Genomic DNA, 27,060 nt, shown 5'->3' on the forward strand with positions numbered 1-27,060 from the left:
TGTTTGACAAATTGTATTTGAATAAGAAAGCATAAAATAATAACATTATCTTCAAGCGCGACCGTTGACTATACAACATGCATGACCTAAAGCGGAGGGGGGGGGGGGGGGTTCATGATGAAAGGAAAGTAGCACATATTTAAATGGATAATGTGACTTACCCTCGCGGTAAATCTACCAAAAAAGTGAAGCCGTTTCATCTTGGACCGCAACAATTCATGGCGCGGCCAAGCCGAGCCTCACCGCATAGTAGCCGCCGTTGGTTCGGACCGCATAGCGCTCCGGGGGCGGACCCCCTAGTGAATTCATAATCATTTTTAGCATGGAAATTTTATGCTCTTTCATTCCGGTGAGAACACTTTTTTGCCTCAGACTCGCCGTTTTTAAGATAATAACAGATTTTGATGAAAAAACGCGATTTCTCGCAAGATTTGACTTTCCTAGCCGCAGGAAACTACCGCCATATCTCACGAACCAGAAGTCGCAATTTGATAAATGTATAGTGTTTCTAATAGGAAATTTTATGATCTTTTTAAAAGGTTCAGTGACATTTTTCCGTGGGATCGATATTTTTCAAGATATAAGCTAAAAACCGGTCGCCGGCGGCGTATTTTGGCCCCCCGCCCCCCTTTTTTCAAGATGGCGGCCTTAGCGGACGGCCGATTTTGGTAAACTTTTGATATGTTGTTCTGGTAGCCTAATGCAACATGTTTCCGCAAAAAAACCTTCTATATATGGATTTTCCCAGATGACCCTTATTTAGAGCTAAATTGAGTGGACTATTTGGGATTTTGACCTACAGAATCTCAATGAAGGCAGTGTTAGACGAACTTTCGTCCAAACCGGACCTCGATGTCTTTCTTCGTGAAGATATCATGAGATATCGAGGTTTGCAGGTTTTGACTTCCAGCCCCCCCCCCCCCCCCCAGTGATTCCCCAAAATTTTTCGGCGTCTGAAAATTCGGGGAAAGAAGCGCTCAAGTATGAGTAATCAATAGACAAAGTTTGAAGAACTTCCAAGGGGGAGGGGCGAAAAAAGCCGTTTTTGGATCAAGCTCTTTTTCCAAAGGAGGAGTATCGATAAGGGCCTTTTTTGGCCCCACCTAGAATCGGGACGTTTATGCGGATTTTCCAAGTTGACTCAATGTAGGTTACAGTGATTTGATCCATAGGCCACTGGATATGTGTTAAACGGTTGCCTGAACATACGTCTGCAGAGATACGTATTTTAGAGAAAATGCGTGTTTTCCTATCACCTTAAGACTTCTTTGACACCAAGCGCATCATCTAACTAAAACGAGCTTTTGATATGTTATCAAGGAGGCTTTAGGACACATTTCAACCCTGGTTTGGTTTTAGTTAGATGATACGCTCATAGTTAAAAAAAACTTAAGTTAAAAAAAGACGTATGTTCAGGCAACCGTTTAACACTTATCCAGTAGCCTATGGACCAAATCATGATTTCTGTAACCTACATTGAGTCAACTTGGAAAATCCGCATAAATTTCCAGATTCTAGGTGGGGCCAAAAAAGGCCCTTTAGGGGGGGGGGGGGGGCCAAAAAGGCAAATGTGCTCCTTTATTTATTTACCTTTGTCCACTTAATGCAAAAGACATCTCTTAACATTTCGCATACCTTTTTTAACCCTGATTGGCTGAATATTTCCTCTAAATTGGTCCACATCTCACTCTCTGTTTTGCATGACATTACTTTAAGATTTTCAACCCCTGAGAGCGCAATGTAGTCCTTTTCATCCATTTTGTGGAACTTTACTTCGTTGACAGCCCTCAGTTCACAGTATGAAAGTACGGTATATTTATTAAGTTAGCGCAAGGCTCTGATCTCGTGGTTAGAGTAAAGGAAGACACTCAAAAAAAGTCAGTCAGCCGTAAAAGGAATTGGAGGTTTGTAGTTGGCCAAACGCACCCACAAGCCCAATTTTGTTAGCAAGAAGCTCTCAGTTGGCAAAGTACACGCCTGAAAATTCAGTGAAGTTTTTACTGGTTCCATATGATTTCGCGTTACTCCTGAATTTCATCCCTCAGAGCGACATCAGCTTTTGTAACTTTTTGCACTTGTAATACACGAAATACAAAATGAGCACAAGTATCGGTACAGAAATCAATGCGAAGCATGTGATATCAAGTGCACTCATTTCATTGCCCACGGTGACCTCTTCGTCCTTAAACCAGTGGAATGAAACCATTTTGAATTTTTTTGCAAAAAAAATATGGTTGCATATCCGAGAATGCTAACTACAGAAAAAAAGGTAATTGTTCACTGATCGGGCGTTTGTCTAGGCCCACAATCTGTCAGAATTTGAGAATGGGCCTGTTGCAAACTTTTGCTAGAGCAAAAATATGAGTTGTTTCTTATAGATAATGCCTCATAAATCACGATGAGCGCATCGGCAAAGTCTGAAATGCACTCATAACTTCACAATCTGCGTAAGAAATTTGCGTTTTTTTAAGCTTCCCGCTTCAAAAACGATACTACGGCACAGGTGAACATTTTGTTAGAGGAGTCGCTCCATCGTCGGCGATATTCATCATGGCCGACACTTGCGCGCAGTTCCGCGCGTAATTCGAGGAGAGTTCAAGGTCAATCAATTCGGGCGTGGAAAACATGAACGTTAAAACACGCCGATTGTTATCTGGTCTAATCCAGTTCAGGTATTATCTCGTCCCATCACACGTGTTTTGGCGGATTGGCGTCGGCCATGATGAGAATTGCCGACGATGGAACAACTCCTCTTACAAAATGTTCACCTGTGCCGTAGTATCGCTTTTGAAGCGGGAAGCTCAAAAAACCGCAAATTTCTTACGCAGACTGTGAAGTTGTGAGTGCATTTCAGACTTTGCCGATGCGCTCATCGTGATTTTTGAGGCATTATCTATAAGAAACAACTCTTATTTTTGCTCTAGCAAAAGTTTGCAACAGGCCCACCATCAATACATCGTCATTGGGATAGAAGTCTTACATGACTGACTAACTCTAGGTAGCTGAAAATTAAAGTAGACTGCTTAACGTTGTATCAGCATTTTCATATTAGCTCATAAGTTCCACTGATGCCATGTGTCTGTGGTCGAAAGTGATTCTTTTTAACATTTTTCTGAAGTTGGTTGAATACTGTTTGATCCTTTGAGAATATTTGTAGCGCCGAGAATATTTGTAATCGCCCGAAATCGGCCCGATAGATCTCTAGGACGAACTGTGGCGACAGAGAATCATCATATTACAGCTATAAGCGCGCCCAAAATTCGTGCCGAAAATTGCCCTTCCTCCCCCTTCCGGCGACGCGACTCGCGACGCCCGTCCTTCGCCGGCTGCTGGACAGAGTCCCCGCCCTACCACCTGCACTCCGTATCGTACCGCGCTCATCGGCATTTCGTCACCTTCCAGGCAAAGTATCACAAGCGCCATGCAACGTTTAAAAAGAGCCATGCACAAAAAGGGCCAAAAACGGCCCATTTTTGGGCCCTCGAAATTGGGGTCGGAGTGAGGTTTTTTTTCATCCTTAGGGTGACCCTTTACACATACTAAAATTTCAGATTGAGTATACGCACCGTTTCCGAGTTATGGGGGGGCAAAGTCCCCGATTTTCACCCATTTTTGCAGGTGTTTTAATGTCGAACACCGGCTGTTACGAGGTACCAGATCTAGATATTGAAGCGCGGTTTGCGGTGATTTGTTCAGCTATTCCTGTAGTATTTTTCCACATCTTTCACAAAGCCCCAAATGGTTTTTCGGGGAGGGGGGAGGGGGGCTTTATTCATAATATCACGACCGTTAGCGCATCTTACTGACTTTACTTTGATCTCTTCTCTCCACGCCGCGGTCATGATGGTATTTTCTGTTGGGGATTTTTCTTCTTCTTTACATTTTACCAATTTTAGTGTCCTTCCCCCCTTTTCCCCTTTTTACCCCCTCCCCTGCAATCCAAACACTTCATCTCAAGTGCTTCTTCCCGTAAGGCAGATGACAGGGTCATACGTGGGGGATTATTTTTCTTTCAGGACGATTGATAAACTTTGACCCAACTTACTTCTCCCTTACAGGGGTAAGGGCCCCCTTACCCCTGTATTATTCCCCCCCCCCCTCTGGCCTGCTCCACTTTACTTGAAGCATTTTGCTCCCTCCGCAGCAGAAATGACGATGTTTCTGGCAAATAATTTTTTACTTATGTTTAGGTACTGAAATACTTCTACTGAGGCTCACACGCCATTCATTTACGATAGGTATTATGAATGCTGTAAATAAATCTAATCTATTTACTATTTATTTTTCATCTACCTAAAACATTTTTGGTGAGGCGTCAATTGCTGTTGAAAAAGTAAATTTTCGTGCTTCAAAATTGGAAGAAAGCGGAAGAGAATGTACCTAGGACAGAATAAATCAAACATAGAAGTGGAAAGAGAAACGTGAAAAATATGAATAAGAAAAAATTATTCACAGAAAACATTGTCATTTCTCCTGCGGAGGGGGCAAAATGCTTCAAATAAAGTGGAGCGGGCCAGAGGGAGGGGGGAATAATACAGGGGTAAGGGGGCCCTTACCCCTGTAAGGGAGAAGTAAGTTGGGTCAAAGTTTATCAATCGTCCTGAAAGAAAAATAATCCCCCACATATGACCCTGTCATCTGCCTTACGGGAAGAAGCACTTGAGATGAAGTGTTTGGATTGCAGGGGAGGGGGTAAAAAGGGGAAAAGGGGGGAAGGACACTAAAATTGGTAAAATGTAAAGAAGAAGAAAAATCCCCAACAGAAAATACCATCATGACCGCGGCGTGGAGAGAAGAGATCAAAGTAAAGTCAGTAAGATGCGCTAACGGTCGTGATATTATGAATAAAGCCCCCCTCCCCCCTCCCCGAAAAACCATTTGGGGCTTTGTGAAAGATGTGGAAAAATACTACAGGAATAGCTGAACAAATCACCGCAAACCGCGCTTCAATATCTAGATCTGGTACCTCGTAACAGCCGGTGTTCGACATTAAAACACCTGCAAAAATGGGTGAAAATCGGGGACTTTGCCCCCCCATAACTCGGAAACGGTGCGTATACTCAATCTGAAATTTTAGTATGTGTAAAGGGTCACCCTAAGGATGAAAAAAAACCTCACTCCGACCCCAATTTCGAGGGCCCAAAAATGGGCCACTTTGTGCATGGCTCTTTCCGCCGCTATTTCATTTTTTACAGAGAAATTATTGGTTGAATCTGTTTGAAAATTTCACTGAATTTTATTGGCAGCAAAAAGAAAATTCAGTAAAATTTTCGGACAGATTTATTGAACCATTTTTCTGTAAAAAAAATAAAATGACGGCGGAAATTTTTAAACGTTGCATGGCGCTTGTGATACTTTGCCTGGAAGGTGACGATTTAGTAGAAAGAGGGTAATTCAAAATCGGCGATTTTGCCCCCCTTTTGGATTTCGCTCGGAGTTGGATATGCTGTTCCCTATCACAAGACACGCCTTTTTCCGGCATTGGCAAGTTCACCCGAAATTTTTCTCGCGCGCTACAGCGTTGCCAAGTTGAAAACAGGCAAATTCCGTAGGTGGCGTTAAAATTGAGCTATGAAGTTGTAGTTTTAACGAAAATTCTGTAAAAATTGCGCACTTTTAGGAAATGTCCATGTTCTTAATGTCGCATTAATTTTAACATGCATTGTTGCCAATTTTTCGATTTTTAAATTCGAAAAATTTTATAAATCCGCCAATACCCCAGAAAGCTATCTTTTGATTTGAATAAAAAGTTGTCCAATCGATAGTTCGTTCGATTTCGCATCCATCGATATATTATAGCTCGCAGGGAAATTTTTGGTTCGCGAGATATCATAATTATTTTTGTTAACAGTTTTATGGAAGAACGACGCTTGTTGAGTCCAGGCAGATAGACAATGGAGCCTCCAAAAACACCGGGTAGCATTTAATTTCATGGTTTCCCATGTGATTTTTGGCGCTGAATCCGAATTTGAACATTTCCTAAAAAAATTGTTGCCGGAAAGTTGCCAAATTTGGCAAAAATGGCTTAAAGTCGGCCTTTTTTTGCGGATTATGGCCAGTGACTTGCCAGGAGTTGATCAGACGACGAAATTGGTTATTTTCACAGTTAGAACTCGGGGAAAATTTCGGGTGAACTTGCCAATGCCGGAAAAAGGCGTGTCTTGTGATAGGGAACAGCATATCCAACTCCGAGCTAAATCCAGGTGGGGGGCGAAATCGCCGGTTTTGAATAACCCTCTTTTCATTGTCAATTGAGAGAATTCACATTAGAGTGGTCTATTTTTCCACTTTTTCGATTTGATATCGTCTGACTCCCCAAAAAGTGTAGAGGTACTTGGTGGAGTGCAGGGGAAAAAATATTTTTGAAAATAAATAATTGTAGATAGATGCGCCCGAGCTCTTCAGTCGTGGTGCAGCGGTGACGCGGGAAATCACGTTTTTTAGCCAATTCCCCTGTTTTTTTGATCATGATACCGTCCCTCCAAACTCTTCAGAATGCAGACCCTAACGAATTTTTTTAAGTGCATGGTACTAATATTTTTCCCCACAAATTCTTAGGAAAAGAGGTATTTTTGCCAAAAGAGGGGCCAAATCACGATATGTATGCATTACATGTAGAATATGATTTTCAAATTAAGTCATTCCTTACTCATGTTCATTTCTTCCTGTTGCCACTAGTATCGCTGCATTCCGTGACTTGGATCAAGCTTGTATGGAAGCTGTTGCAGCTCTGTTGAAAGGATTACCTCTGCAACCTGAAGAGTCTGATAGAGGTGACCTGATGGAGGCAAAAAGTCAAATGTTTTTGAAGTAAGAATACCTTTTTCTTTTGAAAAATTTTAATTTTTTTGATTACCCTCAAAAATTCAAACTGGTTTGAGAATTTTTCAACAAGATTATCCGGTGATTAGTTTGATCAAATATCCCATGTTTGTACCTTGAATGTCAGAAAAAATAAAAATTATCTTCTGTGTTCTGGCTGGTTTTTTTTTCACATCAACGCTGATACTAGAATAAGTAACCTTAGGCTTTAATTTTTAGAAAATTACTTTTCTGTTTTTCTTTCAATTTTGTCAGCATGACTATCAGAAATTTCAAGCAGCATTTCCAAAAACGTTACTTCCTTATGTGAAGGTTTTTTTTTTTTGATAATAATTACCTCTTTAGAATCAAATCGATATTTTCAAGGTACATTTTTTGTCCTCTAGGTACTTCACCCTTTTCATGAACTTATTAGGAGACTGTGCAGATACGCAAGATCTGGAGAAAGATATGTCTAGACCCCGCATTGGTGCTAACAAAATCTCAGTACTTAGAAATGCAACGATTCAAGCAATGTCTAACCTTCTATCTGCAAACATAGACAGTGGCCTCATGCATTCAATAGGTATTTAAAGTATTCACATTATTCTAAGTTTTATCTGACCTTACTGCAGATTCGGATCTGACATTAAGATAGGGAACGAAAATTAGAGCCCCCAAATCATTTTTTAAGCCAAGATTATCAGTCAATCAGCAATAGACTACTAGACAAGGTATGCATTTGAGCATCATGACTCATATAGCTTCATCAGAATCTCACGCAGAACACGATTAATGAAAAGAAAATTACCGAAAGTAACCTCTACCAAAGATATAAATGTTTTTATAAATTCAAACCTCCTGCTCATAAATAAACCATTACAGTAGGGTCTTGATTATCTGAACCGCTGTTTTGTAATCTTCAATTATCCGGACCAATTTGGCAGCTACATGCAGCAGAAATCTTGAGTGCCGTGACCTGAAAAGTCCTTGAAAGCAAAAAATTTGCCACAGAAAGCAAGACTATAGATTGACAATCTTCCCTGTTGACCCTGTGACGTCACCTGAGCTTGAAAGTAGAGACATGAAGGTCATGGCTCTTTCTGGAATCGCAACTTCCAGTGGTCTTGAATGTTGATCTTCAATTTTTTAATTTTACGGATTTTGGTTTTCTGGATTGGGTCAGTTCCCACTTGGTCCAGATATTTGAGACCCTATTGTATTTATTCGGGTAAATTTGCACCCTAAACCTCACCATAACAGTCTCTGCAGTGTGAAATCATGGTCACCTCAGTCTCAGAGCCTCGACTCAGCTCTTGCTTGTTGTCAACACATTGAACAACACTGGTCAGAGAGAGAACACCTCTCAATGAAGGAACCTGCCAAAACTTGAAAAGTATGCAATTTAACCCATGTAAACTCTGAATTTTTTTTGGTGTGTGCAAGTGTGTGAGGGTGAGGGAGTTGGTGTGTGAGGGTGTTTGTTTGTATGTATGTATGTATGTATGTATGTATGTATGTGTGTATGTATGTATGTATGTATGTATGTATGTATGTATGTGTGTGTGAGGGTGTGTATGTGTGTGTCTATGAGGGAACTTCAAATTTTTCGTGACTAGTGTCAGATTAAAAAGTTGATATCTGCGCGAGGAGTTAATTTTAGTTATTGCTGCCACCAGAAATGTTCTCTACATGAAATTTTGATTCGGTGTTGATCTTTCGAACTGTGCAGACGTGTTTTGTAGAGTGCTCGTGAGACGGCTCGCGGCGCGCAGCGACCGCGAGATAACGTAAACAAAGTGCGGTTACGGCCGAAACTTCTATGTCGCTGTTGCCACACAAGTGTAAACATGGAGTGTATTGTTTTTGGAGAGACGATCAGTTCATCGGCTGTCAAAAATGCTACATCAGAGGAAAACTTGACTTCCTGAAATCGAGTCCAGCAAGAGTGAAAAATATGACGGATAAAAATCCGTTTGAGAAGAGTTCGCTCCTTTCAAGATCGCCCCAGGGGACAACCACGAGGACGAATACCGATGATAAAACAGATGATATAGCCACACCAGTATCAGTTGAAACATCGAATCAGACTCACCCTGAAATTTCAGTCAAGGAAATATTGGAAAAGGCTGAGGTGGTGATCAAAGAGGGTATTTCCATCACTCACAATGATACGAAAGCCATAAATCAGGTGCAAGGCCTTAAAAGCACGATTGAAGGACTTGTTAACATCGTTAAAAAAGAGGAAGAAAAAAAAGAAGAACAAAAAAAAAATAATTGATGACCTTCAAAATAGATTGCTCGCGCTTGAAAAAAAGGAGCAAAGACATTCTGAAACTCGGAGGGAAATCCCCCAGCCTCAAGCAACCTACTCAGGGAAGTACGCAATTCTTAGCAATGATGGAGAAAACAACGAGGATGATCCAATGGACGATGAAGACCCAGAAGATCAAATCGTGGAAGAAGAAACTGACTGGATACTTTGCAAGCAGAAGAGGAAGAGAAACGAAGGAAGTGACTCATCCCCACAAACAACTCAGGCTAAGAAAGGAAGGAAAGCGGATACAGCGCGGTCCGGAAGCAGAGGAGGTGCCGAGAAAGTCGCCACATCTAGTAAAAACACCAATGGTTCGTTCAATAGCTCTAATGATAAAGATAAAAACAAAGGTACTAAAAATACTGAAAATAAAAAGGAAAATGAGGTGAGCAAGAAGCTAGTTCCTCCTCCATTTAAGGTTACCCAATTAAAATCAATCAGCGAGGTTAAAAAATTTGTTGAAAACATCGATTCTGATAAGTATAAATTAACAGCATTAGTTGGCAACGTCTGGAAAATTAATACTGCAGACCACGAAACTTATAGATTAGTTAGAGAAAACCTTGAAAAACATAATGCTAAATGGTACACATTTTCAGACAAACATCTTCGTCCAAAGGTTTTTGTAGCTAAGGGGATGCATTCTACCACTGATCTAGATGAAATTACAGAGGATCTTACATCCAAAGGTTTTAATATTGTTAAAGTTGTTAATTTGCTAAGCAAAAAAGACGAAAATGGGAAGAGGAAAGGTCTTCCATTACATCAAATCATATTCGATAACAAAGATGATACTAAGAAAATCTTTGAAATTAAATTTATAGCACATCAGAAAGTAGAAATCAAAAATGTTAAGCACAATCCGGCAAGGATTCCTCAGTGCCACCGTTGCCAGGGGTTTTTGCATACTCAAGCATTTTGTCATAAAGATCCTAAGTGTGTTAAATGTAGTGGACCTCATTTGAGTTTCTTATGCGCTGAGAAGAAAGTGGATAGTCCAAAATGTGTGAACTGTGGTCAAAACCACACAGCAAATTATTCCGGTTGCGAGATCGCTAAGTTTTTCAAAGAACGTAGGCTGACAGATTTAAACAAGAAAAAACAAAAAAATAGTGGTAAAGAAAATTCAGGAAATAAATTAAGTCAGAGACCAGTCAGCAAAAATGTATCTTTTGCTAGAATGGCTAGCGATGGTAAATCCAACGATAAAGAAAATTCCGAGAGTCTGATGGAGAAAATACTTAATTTCTTAAATGAACAAGCAACTATTAATGCCCAAATTCTTTCTAGGCTTGATGCTCTAGAGGGAATACTTCTTGGCAACGATGGCACATAGGGTGCCTCATAGCAGAAGGCCAGGACCTCCTTCGAATAGTTTCAAAAGAATTCCTGGTAGTCACTTTGACAGGGATAAAATCCCCACTTACGTTGAGTCTAATTTAAATTGTATTGAAACAATTAAATTTGATAAGATTAGAATTGTAGCATGGAATGCTAACGGACTGACGGCAGAGAGGAAACTAAAATTATCAAATTACATAGATTTTTACCAAATTGATGTGGTGTTGTTGTCAGAGACTCACTTTTCCGACACTAGTCACTTTAAGAAGCGTGAATTTAATGTCCACTGGGTTAATCACCCTTCTGATAATGCTCGCGGGGGAGTCGCTATCATGGTCAGAAAAGAATTTCAATACTTTATATGCAATGAAACTAAATCTGAAGCGATTCAATCGATAGCAGTTACTATGAAAACAGAAGTAGGGGATATAACAATTGCTTCCATTTATTGTCCTCCTGGACCTAAGATTAAACATAATGATTTTTCGGAATTCCTAAAAACTCTGGGGAACAGATTCATTGCTGGCGGGGACTGGAATGCTAAACATATAAGATGGGGTTCTAGAACCACCCTAACAAGAGGAAGAGCGTTGAATTCTGCAGTAAGAAGCATTAATGGAGACTATGTCTCTTTTGGGAGTCCCACACATTGGCCGACTGACCCAACAAAAAAACCAGATGTAATAGATTTTTTTGTAGTTAAAAATATTGCTATGAACTCAATAGATTGTGGTGAAACCGATATAACTAAGGAATTAGACTCTGATCACTCTCCCATTAATATGGACATGTATAATTCAGCTATTTTAAAAGAGGTAACCACTTCAATAACAAATAAAAAAACGGATTGGAAAGCATTTAGAGAAGAACTAAATTCAATTGTTACGTTAAAAAATCCTATAGATACACAACAGCAAATTGAAGACGAAGTCGCACTTATCACTGAGCAGATCATTACAGCAGCAAAAAGAAATACTCCAATTGTTAGACGAACGAAATTAGCCCCTAAAGTTCCTCATGAACTTCTGGAAATAATTAGCGAGGCCAGGAAGGTTAGGAAATTATGGATGAAAGAAAGAACTAATGCACTAAAAAATAAATTAAATAGACTAAATAGAGAGGTCTCAAAAATGAGCTGGTTTTTTAAAAATAAAGAAACTGAAAATTTTCTGAAACACTTAACACCTACGGCCCCTACTGATTATTCCCTCTGGAAGGCGACAAAGTACCTTAAAAATCAGATTTTTTATTCACCGCCCATATTAGATAAACATAATGTTAAAGTAAAAGACGATGAAGGGAAAGCTAAAGTTTTCGCTGATCATTTGGAAAGTATATTCACTCCTAGGAAAAGTCTTAAGGACGAATGCGATCTTGCTGACAAATTGCTAGAAATAGAAGAGCGAGACAATTTGGAAGTTCCTAAAATTACAAAAACAGAATTATTTGATCTAATTAAATATAAAGTTAAATTAAAAAAAGCCCCGGGCGCTGATGGGATCACTGGTGAGATTCTAAAACAGCTCCCAATGAGAGTGATTGCCAAACTAGCCGAAATTTTTAATGCAATTATTACAATAGGATATGTGCCAGAATCCTGGAAGACTGCGGAAGTAATTGTTATCCCGAAACCAAATAAACCCATGGAAAAGGTAGATTCCTACAGGCCGATTTCATTATTGTCAGTGGTAAGTAAACTATTTGAAAGGGCTTACTTAAAAAGACTATTGCCAATTTTAGAAGAAAGAAAGATAATACCAAATCACCAATTCGGTTTCAGGGCGTCACATTCTACCATAGAACAAGTGCACAGAGTTGTGAGTCTTATAGAGAGAACATTGGAAAATAAAGAAGTATGTTCGATGATTTTTTTAGATATTTCAGCAGCTTTTGATAAAGTCTGGCATCTGGGTCTTCTCTTCAAAATACGAATTTTTTTACCATTTAATCATTATAAGCTAATCAAATCTTACCTGGAGAACAGAAAATTTAGAGTTAGATTTAATAATTGTTATTCAACATATAGAAGAATAAAGGCAGGAGTACCGCAAGGATCATGCCTGGGCCCATATTTATACAATATCTTCACTAGCGACATCCCAAAACCGAAGAGGGGCTTTATCGGCACTTTTGCAGATGATACTGCCTTAGCAGAAAGAGACAAAGACATATTTATCTCTAATCATAGATTACAAAAAGCTATCGATGAAATGGTTGAGTGGGTTTCTGACAATGGCGCCACGCTCAACGCATGTAAATCTGCTCATACTGTTTTTACAAATAGGAAAATACCACAATTACCAGTTCTCATAGAAGATGAACAAGTTCCTTACGTTACAAGCGCTAGATATTTAGGAGTTTATTTAGACTCTAGACTTACTTTTAAAGATCACATCAGAATCAAGGTGAAAGAATTAAATAAAAAGTATAAAAAAATGTATTGGTTGTTAGGCAAAAGATCAAAATTGTCAAAGAAAAACAAAATTTTGCTGTATAATCAAATATTAAAACCTATATGGCAGTATGCTTCACAACTATGGGGTTGTGCAAGCAAATCTAATATAAATAAGGTAGAAAGATTCCAGTCGAAGGTTCTACGAGAAATTATTGGAGTACCATGGTTCGTAAGGAACGAAGACATAAGGAGAGAATTAGAGGTACCCACGGTTAGACAAGTAATTGCTGAGACAACGAAGAGATATGAATGTCGTATTGAAAAGCATATCAATGTAGAGGCTTTAAACCTTTTAGATAGTACAATACCTGTGAAAAGGTTAAAAAGGTGGGAGACCTTTGAACTCCCATCAAGATTTAAGTAGTCTGTAAGGTATGAGTGAGAGTGTGAATGGAGTGTGAATGAGGGTGAAAGGAAGAATGCAAAACCATTAAACTAAAAACCTTTATGTTATAATACATTTAAGAAAGAAGGCAGAGAATTTACAATTCCTGTTCTTTTAGATAATCATAGTATTATCTAACGTTAACATATAAAATTAATGCAGTTTGTTAAGTTTTAGTTTTAAGCCACGTAGATAGATACAAAAAACACTTGTAGTAGTTACGATATATTTAAATAAAATTTCTTTTTAAAAAAAAAAAAAAAAAAAAACATGAAATTTTGAAGAAGATATTTCTATTAGAATGCTTAAAGTGCCTTGTCTTGTGATTCATTGTAACCCTCTTGGAGCTGGGTGTAGGAAGTCAAAGTTGTTCAGTGTCCTTGAAACTGCAATAAAAGCCTCGTTTGTAGACTTCAAGTGCAACTTAACCAATATTAATCTTCTTAACTTGTCCTTGAAATGGTCTTAAGCCTCACTTGAGCCAAGGACGAGAGTGTTTGGCTCGGAGGGATGTCAGTGTAATCATATCATTATCTGAAAATCTAATAAATATATCATTCCTGAAAAGCAGTACCTACAGATACTTTCCAATCACATGACCGGCCGCATTGCATAAAATGGCTAACTTCGTCAGATTTTTCACATTTTTCGTTTTCACAGCAGTTTATCAATGGTAAAATCTTACTTTTTGAGGGAAAGGATTTCTCCTCTTTGGGGGGGGGGGGGGGTTCTTTTGGCCAAACTGATCATAAATTTTACAGCAATCTATCAAATTTGAAAAGTCTTAGATCTTTCTACACCTTTTTTTTTTTTTTTTTTTTTTTTTTTATTAGTGTTAAGCGAACTTTCACAATGAAATTATACACTTTGTTTCTAAATTCAAAATAAATGTGTGAGTACAAACGACCGGGTAGTCTGTAACTTATCTAAATGGTTAGAAATAATTGGTTACTAAAATTAATGGTTCAAACCAAGGGGCTGGCCAGTTCCCACGGTTTCACCCGTTTGAGGCGTCTAAACTCATTTGAGTTGTCAAGTAATAGTAAAGCCTCGGTGTTAGGATGGTGATGGAGCCGTCTCTCATAGTTGGTTGCAACTTTAGTTATAAATTGCGAGACGGTCTCCATCCCCAGGTCTCTATGGATATCAGAGTTACGTTCATACCATCGTGCTCCGACTATCTGTCTCAGAGCACGATTTTGGACTCTTTGTAAAATTTCTATATTGGACCGTGCTGCACACCCCCAGATTTGAGCTCCATATGCCCATGTGGGTCGTACAATTTGATCTTTCTACACCTCCATTAAAAATAATGATAATGGTACACTATATATGATTTTTTGCATAAATAAGGCCGTACAAATGCAGCAGATAACAATGAAGAAGGAGGAAAAACAGGAGAACACACATTAAAATAAATGAACAACCATCAGCCATTATTGATATAATTTTTTACCAAATAGAGTATCGTTTGATCGAGAAATTTTTGAAGGCTTTATCAGAACATTTGTAGTTAAAAACGTTTTGTAGATTTTTCAGCAGTTGGTTGAGCGATTGAGCATTTTGAACAAATACATCATCGGGATTCATGTAGAAGGATCTCATTATTTTCTTGTATTGTTTTCATGGACAATATCTTATCTATCGGGAGAGTTAATATTTTTGGCACAACGTGTACACATATGCGCTAGCATGTACACAATTTTGTATAAGTAGCGCAGGGGCAGTCAGTAAATGTTATTTACGAAAACTGTCGTCACATGATACTTTTGCTTTTAGTCTAAAAATAGCTCTTACTGCCCTCTACTGTGCTTTGAACATTTTCTCAACTTGACACTTATTCCAGTTTGACTAGATAGAAATGCAGCACTGAATGTAGGAGATCACTAGAGCATGATAAACTGTTAAAAGAAGATCTAATTTAAAATAATCTGCTAGGGTCTTTAAGATAGATACAGGCACACATATTTTTTTACAAGTTTCTATTTGATCTAGAAAATTTACATTTACATCTAGAATTAGTCCAATATGTTTGAAAGAGTCCACTCTAAGTAACCATTGACCCTCCAATAATATGTTCAAGTTTTGCATCAGACACTCATTGTTTGAATATGGCCTGAACTGTTGAATAGAACCTGAACTGTTGAATAGAACCATGAACTTGGTGTTTTTCTTTATTCATATTTACGCAATTTATGTAACACCATTCCACAATAAAATTTACGAGCAGACAAATATCTTTCTCTAAAATTAGACGGTCTTGGTCTTCGACTTTTAGAAAAACATCATGAGCAAACAAGACAGTATCGAAGTCAGATATCACCATTCCATTTTTTAGCTTAAGATCAATAAATTCTTTGAAGTATGCGGAGTAATGCAAAAGAAATTAAAGCGCAAAAAGCAGTAAAAATTTTATTTGCATTCCCTCACATTGGGAACACATGACTACTTAAGTCATGTAAATCTAAATTAAGAAATAAAATGAAGGTCAGTATAGGTCATCAAGAGAAAAAATAACTTGGTCAGAAAAACGGCTCCTGAATAATGCTCAAAAAGTAGAGGCTCTTGTTAACAAGGTCGAAAGGCACAAATCAATCAAACCAAAGAAGCTGTGTAAAGCAACAGATGATATTAGCCTTCATTTTCAAAAACTTTGAGTCAACTATACATATTGAATACAAAATCAGCTAAAATTACTACAGACACTCGTGACTAAGAGTGATAAATCCTAAAATAGCAAACTTTAAAATTAGTAAACTCATTGTTTCATTTCGGTGTGCGTCCTAATTGTCGAAGTTTTTTTTTTTTTGCCATCAATTCATTGCAGGACATGATATTTTCAATTCGCTCTTTCTCAATGTCAAGACTCTTTCTTTCCTTCCTTGCAGAAAACATTTTCGCTTGTCCTATCAAATGTCGCATTTTAATTTTTTTCTCATGTATGTCTTACTTTGCATTTAGCTCTTGGATACAATCAAGATCTTCAAACTAGAGCTGCATTCATGGAAGTCCTGGCTCAAATTTTACAGCAAGGGACAGAATTTGATACCCTAGCAGAAACCGTGCTAGCAGACAGATTTGAACAATTAGTCCAGTTGGTGACCATGATCAGCGACAAAGGAGAATTACCAATTGCCATGGCTCTAGCGAATGTTGTCACTACTTCTCAAATGGTTGGAATTTTTTCATTTTATTCTACTTCTTCAAAGTAAATTGCTGAGTTAAAGGCAAGAAAGCCTTTAGGTACAAAAAAGCCTGTTGAAGAAAAAGACCTTCTTAATTTCTTGTATTCTCCAAGGTTTGTATGCACAATTTTACCACAGCAAGGTAAAAATTGAGCTAGATGTGAGAGTAACAATCTGCAGTTAGAATTTATTTGATAGTATCTATTTCACTTTTATCCTCTTTCTTACAGTTCAGAAGCTCATACTTGTATTAATTTCTATTCTGCCCACTTGTAACTAGCACCCTACAATTGGTTCTGTGAAGGATTCCTAGATAGCGCCTCTGCAGTATAGCAATGCGACAAAACTCATTGTTTAAAATGCCAGTCTCTAGTAATTGTTTTGGCCTGACGTGACCAAAAGGAGGATAAGTCTTGACTGGCCTGGTATTGGGGAAGTTCATTTATCTCTTACATGTCTAAGCTCGTTGAATTTGGCCTTTGTTAATCTGAAAAATTGGTTACAGGATGAACTTGCTCGGGTATTTGTCACTCTCTTTGATGCAAAACATCTTTTATCACCACTCCTGTGGAACATGTTCTACCGAGAAGTTGAAGTATCAGATTGTATGCAAACTCTCTTCAGAGGAAATTCGCTGGGCTCAAAAATCATGGCTTTTTGTTTTAAAATTTATGGAGCAACTTATCTGCAAAACCTTCTTGAGCCCCTGATCAGACCCTTGTTGGATACCTCGAATCCTCATTTAGAAGTTGATCCAGCAAGGTATGCACTTTTTTCAGTTGCAAATTAAGTGTAGCAAATTTTATAACTTAGCATGCTGCAACAGAAACTGATTGATGAACTGATGAGCTTCCAGATGAATAAGATTCAACTAAAATGTAAATCCTATAATATATTTTGCCTTGTCCATTTCTCTATTGATAATGGAACAACAGTGAATGAAATGAATGAAGTAGAAAACTTCATTTTAGTGAACACCACAAGTAGGGTTGTGTAAGCCAATTTCTTACCCTGCACATTAGATTACAGAACGTAAGCAAATATCATCTCAAGGTTTGGAATTCCCTCAGAAGTTCTGTCTGGTTTTTTTAAATCATCACATTGCCTGTCCAGCCAGTCAATTCAACTGGTTTTGATGCGTTCTGCAGAGGCAAAGTGGTGGTTGAGAACGACTGATATTCATTTGGCGGATTTTTCAGCTGAACCACTCGGACAGCGCCATCTCTCGGCATTTAAATGGACTAGCAACACTACTAAATGCCCGCCCCTGTGTGCTACCAACTTTTTTCTTGCAGGAATTTTCAGCGCGCAGCGTTTGAGTTTCCAAGAGGCCTTTTTTGTTTGTGTCTATAGCCTGGCAAGTATTAAGAGCCAATAAAACTGTGGCAGGCACGGCGTCTATAATCAGCCTATATTTAACCATTAGATCAATGAAATCTCATGGTATCAACGGCATGGACTTTATTTTGAACCATTTTGTGAGGTAGTCTAAAATAATAATCAGGAACTCTGAACGTCCAACGGGAACTCAAAACATTCCAACAGGAACTCACCGAATTGGAGGTTTAGAACACAAGTAAAATTTGCAACCGTGAGGTTGTCGTGTAGAAGGTAGTTCTGAGCCTCAGAATAAAATTTGCTTTTTTGAACGCGGCAGTTGAAAGGCAGTTACAAAAGACTTCTCTAAGAGAGAATAAAAAGCAAGGAAGTTTCACGAAGTCTTATGAAGTTCTCATATTACGTTGACTGAAGCAAAAATAAAGTATGATAGGAAGTCTGCAATATTGCAAATGGTAATATGTTGTTTTTCATTTCGGTCATTGATATTACTTGCTCAGAATTTTAATAATCATATTGCCCCCTGCAATATCCAGTAATGGATTATTTTATCGAGGATTAATTTTTTGGCTTCTTTTTTTTTCTACTTCAATTTTAATTCATTTTTTAGGTTAGAAACTGGTGAAAATATAGAGGTCAATCGGGCAAATTTAATTGCTCTCACTCAGAAAACATTTGATGCTATTGTCCTGTCTGCTGACAAATTTCCTCCTCAATTACGCAGTATGTGCCATTGTTTGTATCAAGTCCTGAGCAAAAGATTCCCGCAGGCTCCCCAGAACAATATTGGAGCTGTGGGTACTGTATTATTCTTGCGGTTCATAAATCCTGCCATCGTATCTCCACAAGAAATGGGAATCATTAACAGGACTGTTCTGCAACCTGTCAAACGTGGATTGATGTTAATGTCCAAAATTCTTCAAAACATTGCAAATCATGTAGAGTTCAGCAAAGAGCAGCATATGATTCATTTCAATGATTTTCTAAGGCAGCATTTTGAAGTAGGTAGAAGGTAAGTTGAATTTAAATCGTAAATTACAAGTTTGGCCGAAGCCTTTTGCTGTTAAAGGACGAAAGCTGAAGAGAGGAAAGAACAAAGATCAGAGCCACCTTTAGAGTATTTTCATTTTTAATTTTTTATTATAAGCGGGGGTAAAACTTATCGTACAAAAGGAGTACAGACAATGGGCCTGTTGCAAACTTTTGCTAGAGTAAAAATAAGAGTTGTTTCTTATAGATAATGCCTCAAAAATCACGATGAGCGCATCGGCAAAGTCTGAAATGCACTCATAACTTCACAATCTGCGTAAGAAATTTGCGTTTTTTTAAGCTTCCCGCTTCAAAAACGATACTGCAGCACAGGTGAACATTTTGTTAGAGGAGTCGCTCCATCGTCGGCGATATTCATCATGGCCGACACTTGCGCGCAGTTCCGCGCGTAATTCGAGGAGAGTTCAAGGTCAATCAATTCGGGTGTGGAAAACATGAACGTTAAAACACGCCGATTGTTATCTGGTCTAATCCAGTTCAGGTATTATCTCGTCCCATCACACGTGTTTTGGCGGATTGGTGTCGGCCATGATGAGTATTGCCGACGATGGAACGACTCCTCTTACAAAATGTTCACCTGTGCCGTAGTATCGCTTTTGAAGCGGGAAGCTCAAAAAACCGCAAATTTCTTACGCAGACTGTGAAGTTGTGAGTGCATTTCAGACTTTGCCGTTGCGCTCATCGTGATTTTTGAGGCATTATCTATAAGAAACAACTCTTATTTTTGCTCTAGCAAAAGTTTGCAACAGGCCCATTAAGACTTAAGACATACCAATTTGGCAACAGAGACAGTTAAAAATGTAACAATAGTGCATCAGATTTTACCAATTACTTAATCTTAGAACCAGCATACAATTTAGGAGAGTCACAAAGAGGAAACTTGAACTTTGCGACCTCATTCTCAAGGTGAAGGTTTAAACGAAAATTCTTGCGTGAAAAGTTTAACACTTGACATCAAGGCTGTTGGGAAGTCCCAATAATCTGTAGAGCACAGGCCTACTTTTCTGAGTATTTTGTAAATTTCATATTATGAAATCTAATCACTGAGCCCTGAAAGATCTGCTTGGGATCTTGACAGAAATTTCATTTAAAAAGGAAAGTATCCGCAAGGTTATCAAGCAGCTTATATGTGAGTATTGGATCCAGATATTCGAAGGAGGAAGCCAAAGACAAATACACAGAGCTTTTATAATTTTGAGTACCTCCCAGATTCAAAGAATTCACTTAAAAATTGTAGTCCAAGGTGTAGAAATAGAATACTTTACAGAAACTACAAAAATAGAGCTCACACCAGCAGGTCCAGGTGGATGATTATCTATAAGACGGGAAATAACTCTCAGAGGCTCATAAGTGAAGAGACAAACCCGCCTACCTGGGACCTCCCAGATGGTCAGTGCTTGGAATGAGCCAGTCCCGAAAAAAAAGGTGAAGAGAAGAAATAAGAAGAGAAAATAAGAAATGGGAAGAAAGAGAGAGCTTGAAAGTTACATTTAAAGGATCAGAGTAAAAGAACCTTTATTTTTATGTTGTTGTTTTTTTTCCTCCCCCAGATTTTTCATTCAAATAGCCTCTGACTGTGAAACAGAAGATCAGCAAAGCTCTCATTCCATGTCTTTTATCAGTGACTCTAACATCGTAGCGCTTCACAGACTGTTATGGAATCATCAAGAGAGAATAGGAGATTATCTCTCCAGTAGCAGGGACCACAAAGCTGTCGGTCGTCGACCGTTTGATAAGATGGCAACATTACTGGCTTACCTGGGGCCGCCTGAACATAAACCTATAGAGTCTCAGTTAGTATTTCAGAATGTATCTCTCAATTTATTTCTCATCTGCAATGATTTGTTTTAATTTACATTTTACTTCATAATTATGAAAGTCATTTCAATGAAGCATGTACGACATATTAGATCTTTTGCTCTATGTTTTTTTCCTCGTAAAAATTTGGCGCCATCATCTGAATGAGGAATAATTAAAATTAATTTAAAAAGAATAGAAAAAAATGTATAAATGAACATAATGAGTAAAGAATGAATGTATAAGTTATGAAAAATAATTACGTAGTAATTAAAATAAAAATGAAGGGAAAAATACGCTTTCCAGCCACAGTGGAAGCGAAAGGTAGATTTCGACTAATCGTTTCTATGAAAACAGTTGCGCTTAATGAGCCTGACAGGTCGGAAAATAGTCCCCCACGAACTCGAGTTTTTCAGGATAAAGGGCGGTTTTAGAGGGTGGGTGAATAAAGGTTGTTTTGAAGGCCACGACAAGATGAGTTTTTTGAGGTATCACCGACTAAGATCGGATGAGTTTGAAAAATCATACCACTTTGGACTTGAGATTTTCCGGATAAGGCGTGGTTTTAGAGGGCAGGTGAATATAGGTTGTTCTGAAGGCTACAATGAGACGAGTTTTTTGAGGTATCACTGATTAAGATTGGACGAGTTTGAAAAATCATCCCCCTTTGGACTTGAGATTTTCTGGATAAGGGGTGGTTATAGAGGGTAGGTGAATATAAGTTGTTTTGAAGGCCACGACAAGACGAGTTTTTTGGGGTATCACCGATTAAGATTAGACGAGTTTGAAAAATCTTCACCCAGTGACCTTGACGTTACTGAACTAAGGGATGGGCCGATTTTCACGAAAAAAGAAACTTGATGTAGACCTCATAGCAGTGATGAACCATGCTTCGTTTCGTTTTGATCGTATCGATACTTCCGAAAAAAACGGTCGCAAAGTTTCGTTAGATCCCAGTTATAAATATATGTACAGGGTGAACCAGACCACCCGTCCACTATCTTTTTCTCGAAAACGGCGGAGAATTAAGCTTCGGGACAAAAACATTCATGGGGTAAAACGACCCCAAAGAATCGAAGCCCCTCAAAATGGCCCCTTGGGGAGGTTTTGGGGGGAGCCCCAGCCCCCCCCCCCCCCGTTTCTCGCGATTTTCAACTAGGATGGGTATGTTTTGACTTTGGATTCGAAATCTACGGCAAGAAATAAGAACATTTTGTTCTTAGCACTTTTTCCCTAAACCCCCACTTTTTGGAGTTATGGGTCATTTTTGGGGCAATTTCCAAATCGATGCTGTAAGCGGCCAAATTATCCAAATTTCAAAATCTTAAAATCTCTTGAGAGGAGAAGTCCATACCTTTTTATTGATGTGCCATATGACCCCTGTTGCTCCAAAATTTTGGGGGCCCCGACGCCCCAAAAATTTTGGGGCTTTGGAGGGCCATAAGTTAAAAAATTTAAAACGGCAAGGGTATGTTTTGACTTCAGATTTGGATTTTGCGCGGAAAGTTACGTAGAATTGATATGGCGCATGGCCTGTTTGCTCAAATTTTTTTGCCCCTCATTTTCTCCAAAAATACTTGGCTTCTTATGGGGAAATGGGGTTCTTCAGTAATTTGGAGCAAACAGGCCATGCGCCTCATCAATTCTACGTAACTTTTCGCGTAGAATCCAGATCTGAAGTCCATACCCCAACATACCCTTGCCATTTGAAGTTTTCGACTTACAGCCCTACGAAGCCCCAAAATTTTTTTTGGGGGGGGGGGGGGTCGTGGCCCCCAAAATTTTGGAGCAACAGGGGTCATATGGCACATCAATAAAAAGGTATGGACTTTTCCTCTCAGGAGATTTTTAGATTTTGAAATTTGGATAATTTGGCCGCTTACAGCATCGATCTGGAAATTGCCCCAAAAATGACCCATAACTCCAAAAAATGGGGATTTAAGGAAAAAGTGCAAAGGAAAAATGTTCTTATTTTTTGCCGTTGATTCCGAATCCAAAGTCAAAACATACCCATCCTATTTGAAAATCGCGAGAAACGGGGGGGGGGGGGCTCCCCCCCAAAATCCCCGCAAGGGGCCATTTTGAGGGGCTGAAAATATTTTCATTCGATTCTTTGGGGTCGTTTCACCCCATGAATGTTTTTGTACCGAAGCTTAATTCTCCGCCGTTTTCGAGAAAAAGATATTGGACGGGTGGTCTGGATCACCCTGTATATATAAACATACAGGGTTATCCAAAAGTCAGCTACCACCCCTGTAACTTTTTTCCTAATTGAGATAGAAGTTTGAAACTTTGGGAATGTTCCTCGGTTTAAGATAGCAACTTCTTGGTCCCCCCTAAATTTTGGGGGGTCGGCCCCCCACCCTAAGGGGGACTAGTGCTAACTTATTTTTTTCAGATGGCAACCCCCCTTTTGTGATAACTCATTCGAAAGATACCAAAAAAAGAAAAATTTGGCGCAAACCGCAGGTCGAAATGTTGATTTTTGACAAAATGGCGGCTGGTCAACATTAAAAATGGCGGAAATTTGGCATCTCCGTTTTTTATCGGTGGATTGGTCTGAAACTGAGAATCCTAGGGTTTTTCGGGACGAGGAAAACGATTCTGGCATTAGTTTTCCAGAAATGTCAGTCCTTTTCAAAATGGCGGCGGTTAAAATGGCGGCTTAGAGCGGGAAGTGGATATTTAGGCTGCTTGTCGTCGGATTTGTATGAGACTTGGTATCCGGGGGTATTTCGGCACGAGAAAAACGAATCTTCTATTGGATTTTTGAAAGTTCGAAAAACTTTAAAATGGCGGGAAAAATGCGAATGGCGATGGTGGATACGGATTTTCCGTTATTTTTCCGCCACCATTTTGATAATATTCAGTGTTTCAAAAATCTAATGGAAGATTAATTTTTTTCGAGCCAAAAACCACCAGAGTATTGACTTTTGTGCAAATCCATCGGTAAAATAAGGATTTTCCGTCATTTTTTCGCCGCCATTTTAAAGTTGTTAAAAATTTAAAAAATCCAATAGAAGATTCGTTTTTCTCGTGCCGAAATACCCCCGGATACCAAGTCTCATACAAATCCGACGACAAGCAGCCTAACTATCCACTTCCCGCTCTAATCCGCCATTTTAACCGCCGCCATTTTGAAAAGGACTGACATTTCTGGAAAACTAATGCCAGAATTGTTTTCCTCGTCCCGAAAAACCCTAGGATTCTCACTTTCAGACCAATCCACCGATAAAAAACGGAGATGCCAAATTTCCGCCATTTTTAATGTTGACCGGCCGCCATTTTGTCAAAAATCAACATTTCGACCTGCGGTTTGCGCCAAATTTTTCTTTTTTAGTATCTTTCGAATGAGTTATCACAAAAGGGGGGTTGCTATTTGAAAAAATAAGTTAGCATCAGTCTCCCTTAGGGGGGGGGGGGGCCGACCCCCCAAAATTTTGGGGGGACCAAAAAGTTGCTACCTTAAACCAAGGAACATTGCCAAAGTTTCAAACTTCCATCTCAATTAGGAAAAAAGTTACAGGGGTGGTAGGTGACTTTTGGATAACCCTGTACATCGTACTTTTTTTATGACCTTCATTTTTCAACTCAGGGCTTCAGGATCGATGCTCTTTGAGCAAAAATTCCCGAAAATTACGAGGTCGTACCGTCTGCAATAGGTAGATATTTCTTCAAAATCTACCTTAAAAGAAAAAGAAGAGGAAAAAATACTTGGCGCACGTCGTTTCCCAGCTCACTGTGAGATACAATCAAAATTTTTGTATGTTCGATTTTAAAAAGCAGACTTCACCTAACAAAAGGCCCAGCCTTAGTGGATGTCGTCTCTCGTCTCTTTTTTGTTTGTATTCTCTGAAATGATATTTATTTTTTAAAGGAGGGGGTACTGTTAAGGACCTTTTATGGGCCCACCCTAAAATTCCTCAACTTGACAATTTTTTGGTCATTGAAGGTCTATATTTTATGGAATGCATCATGGTTTGGTCATTTCCGGTCTCTTTCGGGGTCCTCCACTGGCCTAAAGTTGGGTCTGAAGGCCAATTTTGGCGAAAAATGCGGGTTTTTCGGCATTCGACGCGCTGTTTCATAACGATCTCTTCAGAGGACCAAAAAGTCCTTCAAGTATGTTCATTAGGGATGTAAGAGAGTCACTTTTGTCAATTTCCGTTGATGTCAAACTTTCTGCTCATAGTTATGCGCTGGTTACATGCTCAAATTTCCATCAATTTCCGATCAAATGGTGACTGGTGCGCACCATCTACCATCAAATTTCTGCGGCCTGCAAAAACTTGATGGTAGATGATGAAGCTGTGGGGCTCATGCTTCATCTGATTTCCACACAACCAAGCTAATTTCATGCTTATTTCAATCAACACGCTGTTTTAATTAATTTAACTCATCAATCTAGATAACTATCGACCGCCATCTTGGTCGTCATTTTGATCGGAATTTGACGGGAATTTGATCGTGTAACCAGGCCACTAAAAAAACTTTTCAGAATTTTCTTGTCTTTCATCAATATTTCAAATGGCTTAAAAAGGCGACTCATCTTACACCAGAATTAAACTTTTTGGGCAGAACATGGACGTGGGTGGTCCAAACCTTCCTCTAAGAACTCATTTTGATTCAAAGCCCCCCCCTCCCCCAAAAAAAGCCGCTGTTGCCATATTTTATTGCCTGAATTCACAGAAAGCCTAGTATTTCAGAATTCGAATGCTGTTCCTCGTCGAGCTCATTCTGTAAATTTTAAAACCCTTATTTTTCATACGTAGTGGCTACATTACTAGGAATTTTATGTATGTTTCATCCACTTATGTATTTATCTCCCGCTGTGGCGCAGTGTTGCCACATATTATTCGTGAAAATCGAGAAAATTTTTTTTGGTTTCGCTGGTTTTGTGCTATTTTTACGAATAACGTGCATTGAATAAGTATGTACGAGACATACATGTGAATCATATGTGCCAGTATTAATTATTCTAAGATCATGCACTTACAGACGACCCATTCTCTTATGAATTCTTGGAATGATATTTGCGCTCGAGGATGTGACCTTCAAACTTTGACCGCTATCTGACGTCTGAAAATATTTGAGCCATGAATCAGAATCAAGAGTTCTCAATGTTGATTCTGCCCCATCCTAACCCCCTCTCCCCCTTATTTTTATCGGCAGTGATCGTTCCTTAGAATTTTGCTTCTCAGAAATAATGAAAATAATGACTTTATTAAGTTTGTTTCAAGTTCACATATTTTGAAATTCAGCACAGTCGCAATACGCCACATGAGCAATTGTGCACTATGGCGGTCAAGGTATTAATACGTTTTTTCTGAATTGAATGATATTAAACATCACAAGTCTCATACATGCCGTGATCAATCTGAACTCATGTTCCGCTCCCTAATTTTTTAAGATTCATGATTATTTTTCTTTTTTTTTTAATTTTTTAATTTTTTTTATAAGATTTATCAGAATGAGTGGATTATTTTATGTCCTACTTTCATTGCAAAACTGGGTAGACAGATTGATAGTGGAGCGTTTAAGTAGGATTGATGAGGAAATTTCTCCTAGAGTTGATTTTTTTCATTTGCCTAACTCCTCTACTAAAAAATTTATCAAGACTTTACTTGAAAGTGAAATCTGAGCCCGACTTCCCACTTCTGCGAATGATAAGATTGGTCAGCTTTACTTCTTGTTGGTGATAAGATATCCGTCTCCCATAATTTAATTTTGTTAACATACTTTTCTCTCTCCTAGCTCTTTGAATGGTGTTTATTTTGTTACCTACTTTTTTTTTTTTGGGGGGGGGGGGGTAAAATATTTGTCCATGGATTTGCCATAAATTTGTAAAAAAAAATTATTCATTAAAATATCACTGTAAAGTGTATATTCCTCAAGAGAAACCAATATAATTGAATCAGTGAACAACCGCAAATTTTCATCTGTTTCTCCTTTTTTTTATTATTCAGGGTGTCCCAAACGTCCGAACCCCCCCCCCCCCCCCCCCTCGTAACTTTTTAACGGTTAGAGGTAGAAAAACGAAACTTTGGGAATGTTTCTACCTTAAAGAGGACCATCTTCTAGGGGGGTCAAAATGTTTGTCCCCCCTCAGGGGGAGCGCGGGGGCTCCCAACTTTTTTTTTTCAAATGTAACCCCTATGTTGTGATACACCATTCGAAAGAGCATGAAAAACCAAGAAATTTGGCGCAAATCGCAAATCAATACCTTAATTTTTGACCGAGTTATGATAGGTCAAAGGTCCAATTTGACCTATTTTCAAAAAATCATAACCCCGGTTCAAATTATCGTAAAAGAAAAAATAAAACGGGCAAATTTACCAAATTGTAAGCATTTTTAAGTAAGAATCACAGAAATTACATCAAACTAATTTTA

General features: G+C 38.7%; 1 protein-coding gene across 5 annotated transcripts in view; it reads left to right on the forward strand.

The window, feature by feature from the left end:
• The window catches only part of Nf1 (neurofibromin 1), a 291,489-nt gene that overhangs the window by 106,345 nt on the left and 158,084 nt on the right, over positions 1-27,060 (forward strand). For all 5 annotated transcript variants that reach the window (XM_072300264.1, XM_072300271.1, XM_072300269.1 and 2 more), the window contains 6 exons: positions 6,679-6,810; positions 7,209-7,387; positions 16,261-16,472; positions 16,990-17,246; positions 18,433-18,834; positions 20,423-20,665. In XM_072300264.1, coding sequence (XP_072156365.1) covers positions 6,679-6,810; positions 7,209-7,387; positions 16,261-16,472; positions 16,990-17,246; positions 18,433-18,834; positions 20,423-20,665 — 1,425 coding nt within the window. The remainder of the gene's footprint in view (positions 1-6,678; positions 6,811-7,208; positions 7,388-16,260; positions 16,473-16,989; positions 17,247-18,432; positions 18,835-20,422; positions 20,666-27,060) is intronic.

The sequence above is a fragment of the Bemisia tabaci genome, chromosome 1, assembly GCF_918797505.1.
Source record: "Bemisia tabaci chromosome 1, PGI_BMITA_v3".
Classification (NCBI taxonomy): Eukaryota; Metazoa; Arthropoda; class Insecta; order Hemiptera; family Aleyrodidae; genus Bemisia; species Bemisia tabaci.